General features: G+C 37.3%; 1 protein-coding gene across 3 annotated transcripts in view; it reads left to right on the top strand.

Annotated features, from left to right (window-relative positions):
* The window catches only part of ERC1 (ELKS/RAB6-interacting/CAST family member 1), a gene marked incomplete at both ends in the record, with an annotated part of 276,770 nt that overhangs the window by 213,512 nt on the left and 44,193 nt on the right, over nucleotides 1–19,065 (top strand). For all 3 annotated transcript variants that reach the window (XM_079549731.1, XM_079549730.1, XM_079549732.1), the window contains one exon: nucleotides 10,613–10,757. In XM_079549731.1, coding sequence (XP_079405857.1) covers nucleotides 10,613–10,757 — 145 coding nt within the window. The remainder of the gene's footprint in view (nucleotides 1–10,612; nucleotides 10,758–19,065) is intronic.

Below are 19,065 nucleotides of genomic sequence, written 5' to 3'. Positions count from 1 at the left end.
CAGGGAAAATGAAAATTAATGCATATTAGGATAATACACACATCTGGAATCTGAGCACAAGTTGTTTAGAAAAGCTGAAATGGAAGAACATTAATGATACAGGAGATTCTGAGGAAAGAAAGTGATAGGATGAGTGAAATAGCATTATTTTGAGCTAAAGCAACCTAAAAACCATAAAAGAAGTTATACAAATAGGGCAGAAAATAGGCTGCCAGACTTTAGGCGTGGAGGTAAATAACAGGGGAAAAATGTGTTAGTTGTTTTTTTGTTTTTTTTTTTCTGAGAGACTTCTATTTATTGAATACAAATCAGGGAAATTGCTGCTCTTCTTGATAAAACATTTATTGGATAGCCAAGAAGTAATGTTGTTTTAAGACGTCGGGAATGTAGTAAGGGTTGTTGATACCAAAGAAGAAAAAATCACCAAAACCAACTTCAGCTGGAGTAACCAGGAACTGAAAGTACTTTCATATAAATTTTTAAAACCTACTCAAAATATGTATAAAAGAAAACTAAGTAAAGATTGCCATTTCAAAGCAGTAAGCTGAAAAATTATGAGTATTAGTTAGCAGGTGAATTCAAAAATGGAAGAACTTGAGCATTTGAATGTAGAGGAAACGGGGAATTTACCCAACTGAAAAACAGAAACAAAACTGTGAGATCTTTGCACTCCAAGTGAAGAGAAAGGAATTTAAGGAAGGGTTACAAACCTGGCTGTCTGTCTGTCTGCATCCAGAAGGAAATTAGGAGTACGCAACAGTCTGTACATCACCTTAAGAGTTGAAAAAGAGAGTTATATGTTGTAGTCAGATTGAGTACAGTGAGAACTGACAAAACTCATGCTGTATTAAATCTTCCAAAGGAAATTAAAACCAATACATACATATCCTATATCCACAGAAATAAAAAGTCAGGAAAAGAAATGGAACCACAATGCACTTAGGAAGGGACTAGGATTAGCAACGGTATCTACGGTGTCCCAAAATTAAGTGACTACCTTTGCCTTAGTTTCCAATGAAGCAAGCTAGTAAAATACAAAGAACGGAAGGTAAGGATCAGGGTGAGTATATTAATTATGGAAACAACACAGGCACAAAAAGAAGTGATCATTATACTTACTAGAGATTACATCAATGATAGCCATTTGGGAAGGAGGTAAATTCTCTGTATTAGTAAAAAGCTTTGATTCAAGTCCATAGGTTGGATAGTTTTCTCAAAACAGCTACGTTGTAAGCCACAAGCTTGGCCTTTTCGCCTGATCAGAAACCACACTAAGACTGCAGTCTTGTAGTCATTACCTGACTGACAGACCTGAAATTTCCTTCTGCTAGCTTTCACCTGAAGTCTAATTCACACAGACATAACTGTGTAATTTCACTTTGTGATTGTTTGATGGGTTAAAATCAATGCGAATGCCATGATTCACCTTCCATTCTTAAGTTTTGGCAGCATTGGCTTTCGCAATTGAGGGTTTTGACACTGTAGCAGTGTCTTGAAGAACTACAATTCCTCTAGGGGTAAGGACTTTGTGGTCAGATTTGGGTTTCTCCTGTTTAGTCAGGGTGAGGTTCTAACTGAATCTACAGGCTTCAAGATGCACAATCCATAGTGCTAACACTAGGGAGGGAGCAGGAGCCTAGAAATGCAAGGACAGAGCCATTGCTTTCAGTAAGAGCCCTGTCTTATATCGTCTTAAGCTGATTGTGAAACCACATGCTAAGCCAGAGCTCAACCTGTACTTGACCATGTCACAGGAAAGGAGACAAGCTGACTTTCTTATAAGGTCATTTTTCAAAATCTGGTGGATGTATTCAGGTAGCCTGTATTGCCTGAATGAAAATTATACCTTAATTCACGCTCCATTTGCACTGCTGTTACGATGCAGAAGAGGAAAGTTAGTGCAAGTTTCAGGAATTCCTCCTCAGAAAAACCAGCTCTATGGAACTCGGAAGACTTGTGTGTACTCCTGCCACTCCTCTAGTTTTTACACCAAAGGCTGGTCATACAAGGATAATTTTCTTAAAACAATTCTACCCTGTATAGGAACAAGTCACCTATGACATCAGGTGCCAGCGTTGAAAATTTTCTTTAAACTGTGCCATCTTCAGAAGCTGCCTCTTTTCAGAGACAAATAGGTATGGCTCATGCGCTGTCAGTTTAGCAGCTGTGATATGCAGCAGCCTTCTTCTCACTGGAAGAATTAATCAGTAAAAAGCTTCACCAATGAGGAAGTGATTGGAAAGTATTTCTGTGGAAGCTTTAGATTTTCTGTTGGAATCTTTGGCAGACACAGTCTAGAACTGTACTGAAATTCTGAGTGCTCAGACATGACCAATTAGGAAACACGAATCTTTTCTTCATCTGCCAAAACATTAAAAAAAAGCTGTAAGCAAAAAAAGGGTTAAATCATTGGCAGGAAGAGTGGTACAAAAGATTTATAAGATCAGTTACAGCTGTATTAGACATCTTGAGGGAAAGGGCTTCTAGAAGTGTTGTCTGTCCATCCTAGGAGTGATGTTTTGATGATTCTAGGCACTTAGGATGTTAGAGACAAATAGTACAGGAAAGTCCTAGTGAGTGAGTATCATGTTTATTTACTTACAAAGACAGCACAAATAACAGTGGTTCCTGCTTCCTGTGTCTAAAGACATTCACTATTTACACCATTCATGCAAAGGAAATTCAAAGGAGTGTCTCTCATGACCACGCAACTCTATTTGCAAATAATTTATGTATTTATCTCTTGTTTTCCAGCTGTGTTTACTTATAGGTGGTAACACTGAAAAGGGTAGTGAAAAGGTACAAATTCAGGATGCTTCAAGTTGACAGACAATTTTCTTCTGTTTGTCTGAATATGCAGTTCTTTCTTACACAATGTGGTTCTTACTGTAATGATGATTTGCCGTTTTATCAGCATTAAAAACTTGATCAGCATTTTCCACAGGCTTTGAGTAAATACGGCAGCTGTGAGGGTTTAAATCACAGAGCTGAGAAACTGCTGAAACGCCATTCAGACAAGACAAAGGTAACTTCTTGACTCAGGAAGCGAGTACAGGAGTGGAAGGAGTAGTATTATACCTCTTGAGTGAGGGTGTAAGTCTGTGTTTGGGAAATTAATTTGCAGCTTGAGGTTTGATTGCTGCCAGCTGTAATTAAAAGAGCAGGTAGTACATATTGCCAAGTTAGATTTTTTCCCACCTCTTTGCAGAAAGATGTTGCTACTGTTTCTCTTGGACAAATGTTTTACTTGCTATGGGATTATACTTTGTGCTTTTCATATGGCTGCATCTTAAATACTGCAGAAATTGTAGATGGTGCAGCTTTTGGCAACTTGCTTCAAATAAGGTACTGATCTATTAGCGTGTTAAAATGGTGTTCTTTGGTCTGCCTGCCTGTATCTTTTCCAAGTTATATAAGAACCTAATTTTAATATCTAGAACCTTGAGTGAACTGCCTCCTTCCTCACGAGCTCCTGGTGGGATGATGACTTTCAGTTACCAGCGTCTCAGAGTGTTGAAATCTGAAATTTGCTCTCAGTGTGGTTCAGAGCAGTCAGAATTTCTTAATTTTCTGAAGATGATCTCTAACTGGCAAAAAAATAAAAATAAAATTAAAAAAATGTAAGAAAAAACCTCTGAGTTTAGAACTACGTCTGTGTATGTATTGACAGAGTAGTATGAGAAGGATGCTAGTCCTAGCACAACTACCCATTGGCTCAGCTGTTTGGTGTGCTATTTTACTAATTACTTTTTAATAGCTTATCAGATGTGAGCCAACCAATCAGTGTTATTCTTCCAAACTCATGAAATCATTAAATACCATGTCTCCTATCACTTTCATTTTCTAAGCTGTCACCTTAATGTCTATCTCAACATCATAGTTTGCCTGGATTGCTTTTTATGTTGTCATCACTTTATGGGAGGTGTTTTGTTTTCTTTTTAAATCATATTAAAACAGTAGAATTCTTATTTTAATGTTGGTTTGACAGTTTAAGTCTTACAAATATTTGCTGTAGAATAGGATTAGAAGCTTGATGGGTATTTTCTGTAGGCTTTAAGTGAATAGTGATTGCAGTGGACTAAAATCAGACAACTGATACAAGTGCTGGCCAACTAACAGCTCTTTCCTTCTGTGGCAGCTGATGCCTGTACAGCTAGAGACTAAACAGTTTATGAAACAGCAGAACCTTTCCACTTCTAAGCCTTGTGCATTAAAGGCATGCCAGGCGTAATTACAGTTTATTTTAATGTACCGAGTTGAGAACTCTGGGAGGTCATTCATTTCTCACAGAAGAGCAGCAGCATCTACTGAAGGAGCTGACTAGACTGCTGTGAGCTTGTGCCTACCTACCGATTTGATCTCCATAATGAAACCAGACCCGATCGAATTAGCCCAGTTCCTCAGTGACATTAAAATCAATGCTGCTAGTGATCTCAACCCTGCTTTTTTATTATCTCATTTACACTTTGAGAAATACCCCACATAGGAAAAAGTCTCATAATTTTTAATGATATAGAACGGTGTGTTTTTAACATTTCTAATTGGAATTTGTGTTATTCATTGAAATATTACATTTAAATATTTCAAGCAGATTTAAAATAGTTACACTGTGAAGCATCATTAATTCAGTGCACATTGCAGCCTGTTACTGCTCCAAATGATAGAGCTGATAAATATTTGTGTATTAAAATCCTCCAAACTATGATGTATTGTCTAAAACTGACCTTTACATTCACTTTGTGATAGTTTTTACCAAAATAATTCCTCTTTACAGGGAAAGAACTGTGAAGAACTTGCACAGTCTTCTGAAACCAAGTGCTATTAAGGCACTGTTTATACATCTTAATTTTATTACTTCTGTGCCAGAGGACAAGGTATTCTGGTAGTTAAAACACTTAAGGTATTGCAGATGAACTTTTTTTTTTATTTCTTCTTATTGGACTTCTCTTACTACAGCTCATTATCCAGCAATATAGCACACTGGTCCTGCATTGCTGAGGGTTTCTGACTAGTTAGAAAGCCTCATGTCCCTGTTTTCAAAAATACGCTGTGGCTCACCGAAGAGGAAGAATAGGAATTAAACAAGTCTAGTGTCTCCAGTACTCCGAGGAGATGTGTAAGGAGATACAATTACACTGCACACTGGGTTGTTTTGGTGGTAATCGTACTTGGTAACTGGCACTTTCTCATTTTCCAGCCTCATTCAAATACTCAAGCTGTAGATCACTTATTTATCCTCATCCAAGCCCATACAAAAAATCTCATAAGTGCTGTATTTGTCTTTTTCTGGGGCCTCGGTAAACATGTTTATGAGTTACTAGCACCTGCCATTTGTACTAAAGTCTGTGCAGCTGAACTGCTCTCTAAGAATAATATTGTTCAGCATCTTTACGACTTTAAGCCCCTTGTTCTGTGCTACAGAGAGGTTTAGAAAATGCTGCTTCGCTGAATGCCTTTTATTTCTACAGTTTGCAGTGTTAGGAATACATAATTCTAAAAAAGTACATTTTTATGCTTTCATTAAAAAAAAAGAGTCTTTATTTGATTAAGGGACATTCTTAAAGCTTTGACTTGATTCAAGTCCTATAGTGAAAACTTAGCTGAAATTTAAACTATTGCCTTCTTGTCCTGTTATTTTCCTGTAGTTAGATGTTTACATTCAAGATCTGAAAGAGTTGTGTCTTTGCATACTATTCGTTGTTGTATCACAACAAAAGTATTAGGATGACCAGAAGATGCTACAGGACAACTTCCTCAGGTGTGCTTCATAGACTTACAATATCTGTCATCAGGAGAATTCAATCATGGCAATTTGCAGTGACTTCTCTGCTCTATGATCATCATTGCCTTCCACATGGTATTTTGGTCTGCTGAATCCATCCATATCTTAGAGTTGGAATCATTTCTTGTTATCATTGCATCTTTGGTATCAACTGTGAGAAATCTCAGACCCAGCTGTACAGCTGAGAAAATGGAGACTGGGGGTGAATCAGAAGTACCCCAAAGGACAGCTGTTTTGCCTTATTTATCTTCAGAATACATCCAGCACCATCTCTTAAGAACTGAACTTACTGGTCTTGGTACCACTCCAGTCTGTGGTGATCATGATTTTATCAGTGAAAGGCTGCAGCATAAATGGAGGAAAAATAATCCCACTTCTCGATAGAGAGCTTCTTTTTGTCCAGTTCAGAGATAATCCTAATTCTCTTTTCACTAAATTTTCTTCTTCTGTTATTATTAAAACCACCTTAGTGCCTCCTTACATCTTGTGACCTACGGTACAGCTCAGGACAGGCTATAGAGTCTGCTGAAATAAAGAGAGAGATAGAATTATAGAATAATTTAGGTTGAAAAAGACCCATAAGATCATCAAGCCTAACCATCCACCTAACACCACCAAGTGCACCACTAGACCATGTCCTTAAGTGTAACGTCCACATGTCTGTTAAATACCTTCAGTGATGGGAACTCCACACTTCAGTGGGCTTGTTCCCATGCCCGTGTACCCTTTTCATTGAGAAAGTCTTTCTGATATCCAACTTAAAACTTACCTGGTGCAAACTGAAACCGTTCCTTGCATTATACAGACAGTACTCCCCCTGTTCAGTTATAGTTGGCACAGAAATACCCAACCTAACATATATGGGTTGTGTTTATATGAGCTGTAGTGACTCTGGTGTGAAACAGCATTTTTAAAAAATCAACATCTTGGGTTTTGTCTCGCTTCAGTTCCAGAAAATATTCAGAAAGACACAACTCCTTTCACCCCATTTCTTGACCAACAGCCACATATCACAGATAATAGAGCACTGAAGTTTTGAACGGTAGGATGTTTTTTTCTGAGCTGCTGTAGTGAAGTTTACACAGTGATAAATATGTGACAGATCGCTGTCCATTATCTCACTGTCCTGGAATTTTCATTTAAGAAGTAGAGATGAGCAACAAAACATTTGATTGCAGAGGTAAGCCTTACATTCTCTTTGAGGCACCTCAAGTTTCATGCCAGAGTAAAGGCTACATAGATACTATTACAGAGATATTCTTGGCTTTGGTCCTGAATCATCAGCGAGGACTGTGGATTTACTATTAAAAGAATAAGTGTTTCTTTAGAATCAAAACAGATTACTGTAAAGAAAGTGAAAATTACCAGAACACCAAACCAGTCTGTCTTTCCCAGGATACCAATAGCTAGAAAAAGCAGAGGTCATGTATCATATTTTGTCACTTCATTCTATTGATATTTTTCATGTTTCAGGCAGACATCCAAAGTTGGATACTTTTCCATAAAGGAAAAGCAACAAAAACAAAGTTGCAGTAATAATGCAGCCATTATCAGTTGTTCCCACACCTACAATGTTGATTCCACAACTGGGAATGTGATGCACACCTTTTCCTTTCTTCATGGAATAAATGTATTTAGAGTATCTTTCCATTATTTTAAAGCATCTAAAAATGCCTGGCTTTGTGGTGTCATGTCATGAAGTTCAAGGAATGAATTAAGGTGCCGATTTTTCTACAGTCTGGGTAGTATATAATATAAGCAAGATTTAGGCACCGGATCTGTCATTTTTGATGTGTTGTTAGTCCACCTAAAGCAAGCTTACTCTGTTTGCATGCAGAAGAAACACATAAATCCAGAGAGAAATTCCATCCACAGAAAGTCTATTGTGTAAGTCTATTCTGCTGTCAGATGGTGAAAAAAAATTGGTCTGTTGAAACATGTTGTTGTCTTTTTCTTGGAATACACAGTTCTTATGCTTTTTTTTTTTTTTTTTTTTTTTGAAATATATATATTAGATATATGGCTTCAGTTGAAATTCTTTTAATAACAAACATCTGTATATGGGTAGTTATCAATGGAGCAACAGAGGGGATGAACAGAGATCATATCTTAGCAGTGAGGCTTTTTTATGCTCTGGTTTCTTCAGCCTGTGCAGTGATAGAGGTCTTCAGCTTAAACAGGCATAAATATTTCTTAAGAGCATGCTCACAAACACAAACTGGGATCAGAAGGAAGGCAGGTCATGCTTCATCATCCTCTTCTTACCTAGATCTGTAATCCATAAGAAAAAGTTGTTATTCCATTCCCAGCTATCACATGTGAAAACAGTTGTGGATTTTCTTATTGGTGAATCATGTCAATTCACCCATTGTCTCAGAAAAACTCCACACCTTTCAAGTGAGAGCTATGTTGTGTTTGTTTGGTTTTTTTCACCTGTAAAAATAACAAGAGTTTTTTTAAATGCGATGTCTCATCCATACAGTTCCCAAAGAGAAGTTGCTTAAGAAACTAGTTGCTTCTACTCTGGTGCTGTGGAGTCCATGTGCCTTTCACAAAACTCTTCTCAATCTGTGGTGTGAAGTGCTGTGCTGGTTACTGCTGTGCTGGGTTAAAGGGTTACAGTCCCGAGTTTCTCAGAAGCTACTGTCTTCTCAGATGTGTCAGCATAACTGCACATGCAGTCAATTCCTGGTCCCGTTCTATTAAAATGATGTATATTGGGCATTTTAAGAGGAAAAACTATTGTTCAAACTTCTTGGAAGAGCAAGGTCAAGAAGTGAATATATGTGCTGTTGTTAGTACAGTTTGGAGGAGGGATTAGTGTGTATCCAGGACAATAAATTCTTCATCAAGCTCAGCTGCAGCCAATGCAAACTATACGACTACTTCCTACATATTTAGGAATGCATCTCCCTACACTCTTAATTTAAGCCCTGAAATCCCTGATGGAATTATTTCACTCCCCCTTCTCAGAAACACTGCAGTAATAGATGCATCTTTCCATGCTCAGTAACATAAAAAAAAATGCGAAGTTTTCAGCATCTAACATAAAAATTTCTGTATTCAGGTAGTACCAATCATTTCCTTTTCCAAACCGTAGGCTTAGAAGTCCATTGTGTTGGATACATATGTTTAAAACATCAATATTAAATGATAGTGGTTCGATTTCTCCCTTTTTTCCAAATTTTCTCTGTCATGTCTTCTTTCACATGGAGCTCAATGAGTACACTTTCTGAAGCAAGTATTTTTGTTTTATCCCCACATAAGTTGTGTAAAAAGAAAGATACAGAAGGAAAATGAGAAAGCTGATTTAGTCTCCTCAAGGAGTAGTAATAGATGAATTACGAAAAGAAGATTTAATGTCATTACTACCCTTAGCAATCTGTCATTGTGATCCTAAGTCAGCAGGTTATGAATGGGTCTTGATTATAAAAAGATCTTGACAACAAATGGATGTATTGGTATAATTAACATTGATCTTAATTGTTTACACTGAGGTTCTTCAACGTCTCTTATGTTTTTAATAAACAACTGCTATGGCACTGTCTTTAGTATAATAATTGCTATTGTCATGATTAGTAGAATAATTTTAGCACCCCTTATTATTCTTGAAAATTATTTTTCTGAAATTACTAACGTTGCTATGACCTTCTTTACAACGAGGTCAAAATTTGGATTATTTGGGAATTTGGAACCTTTACTACTTTGATTCCATTTACAACTAAATGTTTAGATTAAAGGTAGAAAATCTGTAATATTCCAGCTCCCTCTTTCTTCATTGCTCCTGCATGATAACACCTTTCACACCGTGGTTAGGAAGGACCTCTGTTCTACTAGTGGAACAGCATGTCTCTTTTTTATGAGGTCAGGGACTGGCCATTCCTATTGGACAACAAGTTTTCCTTTATGTTATGCATATCCTGACTTGGCTACAGCAATCAGAGGTGAGAATTATGGTCAGAAACAGTGGTTTTCCCTAATGTATAGCAGCCCTTTGAATTCAAGAAGTGCTGTTGTATCGGCAAGGTTATTGTCTGCATCTCCCCTCTCTGCAGTACCTACAAAATGTTTCAGACATCACTGGGATATTTGTGAGAGTTTTTTGCTATTGGTAAGGTGGTGTTTCTATATCTGGTTATTACACTGCTATGGAACGTTCTTGCTTAAAATATTTCTTCAAAGTTGCAAAAGGTTTGTAACTTTTTTCTTAATTACTCAAGATATACATCAAAGAGCCCACTATTATATTGATTGCTTGCAAACAAAAGTCAGTGAATAGCTCAAGCATGCTTAAGGGCATCTATTTCAGCATCTGTCTTGTAGCACAAAAAGTGTCCATGTCATCATGCTTCTGGGTATACTCCGTATTGTTCAAGTGATTTCAATAAACTTGTCACATGCCATCTCCCTTCTAAAATAGCTGCATGAATAGGCAATGTAACCTAATGTAATTTAACACAGAAGTCTTATGATTAGTTAAGTATTTTTGTGTGCATTCTCAAAATCCATTCTGGAAATGTAAACCAGCGTAAGGAATGAAAATCTTCAGAGGAGGAAGCAATAAATGGTAGTTATTAAAAATGGAGCAGCTAAGTGAAGAATAATAGCACATAATATGTTTTTCTTGTCCTATAAGCAACTTTGGTATCAGCACTGTCATCTTGGGTCTGGGGGCAGGTGGGTCTCGGCTTCCTGCTCCACCGATGGATGTAGAACCACAGTCACCATGCTTATTTCTGCTCAGTGGAGTTGCATGCTGCCACAATGTTTATTGTATGTTCAAGTCTCTCAGTTCCACAGTATGATCACATACCTACATGTGTTTTTCAGACAAGAAGCCCTTCTTGCTGCCATTAGTGAAAAAGATGCCAATATTGCTCTGCTAGAGCTTTCATCCTCTAAGAAGAAAACTCAAGATGAAGTGGCTGCCCTCAAACGAGAGAAAGACCGCCTTGTACAACAGCTCAAGCAGCAGGTGAGTAGAGGGAGGATAGGAAAGAAACCAGTTCATAATTTAATGTGAGGTTATTATCTTGATTTTTGGAACTAATAATACATAATCTCCATCTATCAGAACAAAAAGTGCATAAATATGGACTTTAAACTAGCTACTCATCATGAGCTCTGTAAAACATGGTGGGAATGAAACAGTCTCAATTATAAAGGAAGTTTCTTTGTGTCCCTGTCTCATTATTAAATGTATGGTACTATATGTAGGACACTATGATTTAAAAAGACGTTTATCTTTAACTTCCAGAGGCACACGGAAGTGCAGTGATAGTACTTGTGGTGACCTGTATTTTTCTTGTCAGAGAGGAAGCATAGACTGAAGAAAATTCTTGCTATAAAGGTCAAATGCATCTGTTACACTGCACAGTCTCTGCTGTGGTTCCTAATCCATGACAGAAGCACTATAAGGGAATGGCAGCTACTTGAGTGGAATCCGGGAGGTCTCATGCTAGTGAAGAGATTGGTCCCTTTCTATTTCTGTTCTTTCCCTGTTTCCAAGTTCTTTATGTTTAAGCAAAATGATCAGAAAAAACATATTTCGATTCAAGCTTTTAAAATTATGTTTTGATATTGAATGCAAAGCGAAAGATACAGTGCCAATGAAAGAATGAGGAAGCAGAAGGCAATTTTGTCAATAGGAGATCCAGAATGTGTTTAGATTTTTCACTTTAACACTTTTGGTGGATTATGCTACGTTCCTCACGTGCCACATTCCCTGAAAGAGCATATAATACTACTGTCAATCCAGTATCAACTTCTTCAGTGTCACTGATTCCATCTTCATCAAGTTTTACGTGTGCTTCATTTGTCAAATGTTATTTTTCTTGCTGTCAAAATCTAAGACAAAAGCAGGTCTGGTCCCTAATAAGGGATTCCTCTGCTTCTTCCTTAGAAAATACAAGTAGGTTACTGGTCCTGTATTTTTAAGATGACAATTATGTGCTGTTTAATCGTGCAGCAAGGGTTGTGCAGTTTTACAGTAGCATTAAAACAAGTAGAAAATACCATTTACCCATTTACTTTTGAGCAAAGGTTGTAACTGCTTTCACTCATCACCCAGATGCCCTCCTACTACGACAGGATTCTGAAGTGTTGACAGCAACTGTACTTATTTTCTTAGAGTAACTGTCTGTAGGTGTAACAGCCTTAATATACAGTATTACTCGTTTTAAGAGAAATTGGCATTTTTTTTATTAGCAGTTCTTGTCTCAAGTTTAAATTATAGCTCCTTTATGCACATTGTTCTTCCTCGTATCCTTCTGATTATCCTTGGTTGGTGAAGAGAATGGTCTTTAGGGTTGGTTTTTGTGTTTTTTTTCCTACTGAATACTTGTGTGTATGCAGTTTGTATGTTAACATTGTGATTTTCTATAGTGTCTTAAGTTTCACCTAGATGATTTTTAGAATGTTGGTAGTTCGTATCAATAGTTTTCAGTGCTGAGAAGTCGCATAATATCGTATATTGTTCCTTCAAAGGCATTTATCTGAAGGATGCCCATTCTAACTGCTTTTATGCATAGGTACAACATACTTAATTTTCAAAATAAACAAATGCATGAGAGATTAACTTGAAATTTTTCTTGCTATGACCTGTATGAATTGAGGCCACTTCTGGTTGGACTGGATGATCTTATAGGTCATTTCCAACCTTGTGATTCTATGATTCTGTGATTCTGTGGACTTACACGTTGTCTGTTTTTTGGATCAGTAGCCCCTTTTTAAAAAAATCATTGGAATATCCAAATGCCTTTGAAGTTTCTGAATCCAAAATTGCCCTTATCTATAAAGACTCTTAATTGTTCCTCTTCTTAAAAAAACCTTGAAGAAAGCATACAGTACATCACAGTCTCCTCAAAACATCTCTGCTACGAGCATTATATATAAATAGTATGTGAGCAGTATAAGTACAAATATAAAGTCATAGACAACAGGACTGTGAGGTACTGTCCAGTGCATTTAAGGCAGAATATATGTTTATATATAAACAATTTAAACTCTATTAAAGCTGTATTTGACATATCCTTATTTGATGTAACAGAGATTTGACATAATCTATCCTACATTGTAAGAGTATATCATCTTTTGTCTTTCTTTGTGTGCCACCTTCAATACAAAAGAAAAAAATTTCAAAAAAAAAGCTCTTCAGAGTTGCTTATTGTGGACAGTAATTCTATCAACAGACAGTTCACCAACTCTGTAAGATATAGGGGACATGACATCACATTTATTTCTTCAATACAAATAGTTTTAATATGTAGTTTTTCTGCATTGAGTCACCAACTCAAATCACCAACTACAGCAGCTCCAGATACAGGAGATGGGGCAGAAGAGATGGCTATGAAAAGGCTATGATATTTTCCGATTTGATGTTATTTTTTACGATTCTAATTACAAATATTTTCAAAGGGAAAATCATTTTTCCATGTGCTTTGCAAATAATCTGTTTGTTTTTCCCTTGTGGTTCTCTTTGGTAATTACAGGTCACCCAGCTGAACAGCCTTGTGTTTTCAAAAACAGTCACAATGCCTCTTCATCAGTTTAAACTTTCTCTGAGTACATCCTACTCTACATCTCGAACAAAGGTCCATCTCTGTTAGCAGTTCCAGGGACTGTATCACATTTCAGGAATGTCTTAGAAGTTTAGCTGCAGTTCCTAAAATTCCATTAGAAATCATGAGTGAAAAATCAAACTTGTATTAAACATTGTTCAAGAAAAACAAGCAGTGCTGATTAATCAAGATCTTCCGGAAGACTCTGAAAAGCAACTCTGGATCTTAAAAAGTTTATTCATTCCTTCAGATTCAGAGTTGGGATCCTGACCTCAGTATTTCCTTCCTTGTGTTTTCAATACTATTTTAGGACTGTTGAGATCCCTGATAAGTATGTTGTATTTCAGTCCATCCCATTTCTAGGAAACACTTACAGTTTGTTGTGGGAAAGCAGTTCTTTCGGTTGGCTAGAGAGCAGTGTTGACTAAGAGGTTCCAGTTTCCATGTACGTAGGATGCAAACAGAAGTGCTGAGCAATATCGGAAGGAGGTGGTTTGTGTAAAGAGTTACGCATACTGCGGTGAGCACCGTGGGCCTGATTTACGAATCTGACAGCAAGCTAGAAAAGAGCTTCTGACAGAGATAACTGTTTTGAAAAGCAGTTTTATGATCACATTATAGTGAATGTGAATGGATCTAATTGTTGTCTAAGTTGGGATTTCAGATTATGCCTTTTCATGGCTTGTGCTGGTTATCGCTGAGTGGCTACAATAACTTCTGTTGTTAGCAGACTGACTCACTGTTAATTGACTTTTCTTAGCGTATATAAAGATGCAACTCTTTCCTAAAACAAGAGCAGTCTATCATTAAGTCCCAATTCTGTCTTAAGAAATAATTTCCATGTTCTTCTGCCCCACAATTTCAAATGATTTTTTCTTACTTAAAACAAGTTGTGAAGACAGAGATTTGTCAATGGAAGATCATATTTATACTTGAAGATTCTGTGATTATTCTTTCCTCTGTCTCTTCCCAACACTGTGTCCTATTCCAAGCCGCTCGCCTGGGAAGGGTATTACTATGAAAGAGAAGGAAGGAGTGCTGCCAAAGGCATTTTGGTTCTTTAATATACATACTTAAAGAAATTAAAGTTTGGATGAAGAGAGGCATTTCGGAAAGAGGATATGGCATGAATGTTGTTTTAATTTAGAATTTCTAGGCTCTGAATTGCAGGAATGTGCCTCAATATAGAGACCATTTCCTAATGAGGCACTCAGCATTGACCAGGCTTTCCAGTAAATGGAGCTGCCTGTTTCATATTGGTTGTCAGTTTGCATGAGGGATTTCCTCTATCATTGGAAAGGGAGGCCAATTGCAGGGCGAGGGTCACCAGCTAATGTGGTCCCAATTTACTTCCTCCCAAAGTACTTTGTCTCCTTGACTGGTTCATGGCGAAAGAGTGGTTGGGAAGCTGCCCCACATGAGGGGGCCAGGGCTGATGCAAGAATACAGAGCTGACGGTTGCCTAACACAGTCCAGATGTAGTGTGGTGAGTGCCAGCCTCAGCGCTCAGTTTATATGCCATACAGAAGTCCCTGCAATGTGTGTCATGCTGGAATTGAAAGAGACCTGAGGAGCTTTGTGGCAGCATGTCCACCACTGTCCTGTTAGAAAAGAGCCTATTTACCATTTATGCATTTTTTTGTCAAATGGAATTTTAAAAAGTCAGGATGTATTTGTTGTAGCTGTGTGAAATCCTACTTCTTAAGTTTTGAGTTGTAAATGGAAGGCATACATGAATGGGCTGAGGTTTTCCTGTCTGTGGGCTTTGAGTCTCAAATGTTTGGGGTTTTCTACTAGGAGCTATTTGGAGTAAAGATTGTCATTTTCTGTGTTTATACAATGTCTAGCACAGTGGGGGCCTAACTTGACCAGTATCTCTAAACATTATGATGCCATAAATGTCAAGTCATTTGTATGTAGTAGTCATACTAATGAAATTGTTAGGAGGCTCTGAACTTGTATCTGTGTGTCTTCTGAGCTTAGAGTGTTATTCCATTGAATTGTTTGTAAATCACCCTACTCATACTATTACATGATTCACCATACTCACTTGAATTATTATATAAAGATTTCATAATCTCAAATATTATTGTAATATCAAAACTAGCTTGGTTCAATTATATTGATGATGGAATCTCTAAATTTTCATTTTAGATGATGTGATGCCATGCTGCACTGCAAGCTGGGTTGCTGAGTACATTTGTACTTTGCTGCCTTTTCTTACATAAAGTTCCCTAATCTATAGAATCAGTTGAATAATCTTTTAAAAACTTTTACAGTTTTGGTCCCGTACTTTAGCTAAGCTTCCTCCTTCACATTTCATAAACATGAAGTTTGTACTATCATGCAGGTTCTTAATGAAAAAAATACTGAATAGTGCTGAACTCAGGACAGGTCTCCATGAAACACATCCGATTTATTCATCTATTCTGCTACTGAACAACTGTTAATTACTGTGGAGTATAATTTCCCAAAAAGTTTAATATCCATGTTTTTATATTTAAATCACAGAAAAACTGTCTCACTTTGAGGCAGAACCAGTTACCTGTATTCCATTCCTATAAAATCTTAGTGGACCCTCAGTCTTGAAAAGCCTTTTCTATGGCTCATCTGTCTTTACCATTACAATGCTATTGTTCATATATAATTTCCCTTACTGCAATTTAAACTCATTACTAGTTTTTCTATTTGTTACGAACATGGAAAAATGAGATTGTTTCTTAGATATTTTTAGCAGCCATTTTTGTTTACAATGGTATCTCCTCATTATTATTTTTCTGTCCTAAAATGGTGTTCTCTGGGTATTGAAATTAATTTTGTTACTCACCAGTCTTACTGATGACTGACACACAAAAGAAATGAGCAGTTTGATCTTCTTGGTTTTATTTTTTGATAGCTTTCATTTTTAACAGAGTAGGCTGTCAAGAATTGTCTTTGGCTCCTTTATGGTAATGTACATCTGCAATATCTACTTCTTCTCTCTTAGTAGTTTCCATTTCATTTTCAATTTTGACTTTGTACTTGTCCAGTATACACTCTTGCTGTTCAGTTACTCTAAACTTTTTGAAAAAGAGCTTTTTTCTATCTTAGTAAGGGAGATAAGAAATCTAATGCTATTGAGAATGCGGGCTATGTAGTCAATCTGCTTGCCATTAAGAGGAATCTTTAATACATTCTCTTTGCCACTGTCTCCTCATCATAATTATTCCTTCTTCTGTAGGTGAAAATGAACTGAGAGGCTGTTATTTACCATTCCCAAAAATCGAGCAAACTTATTTGATGATGACTAGTACTATTAATGTTTGGTATTTATGCAGTATTCAATGCATACTTCATCTAGCATTGCAAGTCCCAAACTGTTGTCTCTGTGCTTCTTCCCTGCAGGTTTTGGCTAACATTCCTTATGAATCCAAGTTACTGTAAGGATTTGTTTCCCAAGTAAATGTGGTTCATGGGATCATGAGGAAAAGGAAAGAATTTTAGATTCCAGAATTGCCTCTCCCCCCTGAAAATACTGGCTTTCCACTGTTACTTGTCTCCTTAGAAACCCAGCACACTGACACTTGACACTCTTTTGCTATGAGCTTTTCCAAAGTGAAGTTCCACTGGTTAGAGGGATTTTTCTTTGTAACAGGAGAATGTAAAAGGGTTCAGAGAAGACTGACAGGCAGTCTTTTTCCTCTCACTGCCATGGAGTTGTATCGGAATTACCCCACTTCTAGCAGGCTTTTATTACCACCCTGCCAGATGAAATACTGCAGATTCTGTTAATAATGCAGTTGGTTTTTTTTCTTTGCCATAGCTACCCTGATTTGAAACCATGTCTTATGAGTATGATTATGTGAGCAGCAAAATAGCTTCATTTTCACATGATACATAGGTAATCCCTACAGGTAATTGCTAAACATAACCTGTTTCTGTGACAGCACCACCATTGCCCTCCAAGAGCATATGAGAGTTCCTGCTGGTGCAGTGGTGCCCACTGAGTTTATTGAGTGGAAGCACCTCTCAGAACATGGCAGATGTTGTATTTAAGTTGTCTGGTATGGTGATGGTGGCTTCTTCATAGCTGAGAAAGAAACTAAAGTATATGTTTGAAAGAAGTGACGTCATTCAGGGAAGGTGGATCCATCTTCATTTATTGATCCTTTTGCTACAGTGTCTGCATGTTTGCACTAGCAAGATGGGCAAGATGGAAATAGATGAAAAAGTGGGGAAAAATCTGTGTGATAAGAAGGCTGAGGGCAGAAGAGTTTGAAGGGGACTTGGATGTCAGAGGTTCATGCATGCATTGGGCCAAACAGAACTTATTCTCTGAATGCTGGTATTCTCTAAGTTTTGGGTTAATCTATTTGAAAAAGCAATGGACAAATTAACCTGCTTTGCCAGGAAATTTTAAAGAAATAGTGACACTTTTTGAGAAATACTGCCAGATATGGTGGACTTGTTACCTTAAGAGTACAGTCACAGCCTCATTTACACAGTCTAGGTTCATGTAGAGTCATAGTAAAGTGATCTTTTTTAAGGTTCTTGTACCACTACTGTGTGAAAGATCAAATGCAGCTTTACAAAATTTGAATCTACTATCTTCAATAAATAAAGATATTGAAACATGTTGTTTTTATAGTCTGGTTTTAGCTGTTCTGACAGTGTAGCTGGCATGCAGGTGAGCAGGTGGAAGTGAGGGAAAGCACTCGTACACATCTTAGTCAGGAAGCTATTTGACTAGAAACAGAAGAGACTTCTGGCTGAAGTGAACATATATCCCCTAATTGGCTCCCATCGAGCATTGCCAGCTGTCAAAGTCAAACATTGTGGCTTTTGTCGAAGGCCTGTAATCCACCCAGATTATCAGTCACAGTGCCACTCACTTTGCCAGTTGTTGCTCCTCTGTAATTATTTCTGTCAGATGCAGAGCTCTGCCAGGAGCAGGCGCAAATAACCTGACAGACACCAAGCAGGCACAGAAAGTGAGGCTCCGTCATGCCCTTGAACACAACCTTGAAGTGCAAAATAAAGAAAGTACCTTCTCCTTGCCACATGTTCCTGACTTTTTCCCCATCATTTTTAATCATTAGTTACCACAGTAACAGCATTCAGTGCAGTGACAGCGGTCTTCTGTGACAGCATTTCATCTTCCTGTTGTATTACATGGTCTCCTTCCTTTCTCCTTCCTCCTTTTACCTTTACTTCTGCCTCTTGTATTACTAAATAATGATATAGATTCAAACAAGTGCTGTGCTGAAGCTGGCCTCATGATGCCAGAGAAATAAACTTTCTGATGGCCCTACTGTAAAAAGCCATATCTATTTTCTGCTTGTACTTTGACTAAGGCTTCAGCAGGTAGTTTTTAGGGCTTTTCTATTATGGATCTGTAGGCTTGCTTGGAGAGGAAGGTTTGCTTCTCCATTGAGAGACAGAGACTTATAAAATTACTTTGGAAGAAAGATGACAAAGCAGTACTTGCTGCCTTTTTCTTACAGACACTGGGTAATACTGTAAAAATAATCTATGGATTGATTCTTTCCTGGTTCAAACTCAGTTCCCAGAAACTTTTAGAAGTATTCCTCCATTTTATTGATTGTATTATTAATATTGTTGTATTGTAATTATACAGCTTTTTAATTCATTTAAACTTAGCATAAATAAATGTAAACAAATAGGATAGTTGTTAAAAGCATCCACTGCCACATTTACAGTGTCTCTCATTCAAGGATTACAAAG

Source organism: Tetrao urogallus (genome assembly GCF_951394365.1).
Source record: "Tetrao urogallus genome assembly, chromosome: 1".
Lineage (NCBI taxonomy): Eukaryota > Metazoa > Chordata > Aves > Galliformes > Phasianidae > Tetrao > Tetrao urogallus.
This window is presented reverse-complemented; position numbering and strand designations above follow the sequence as displayed.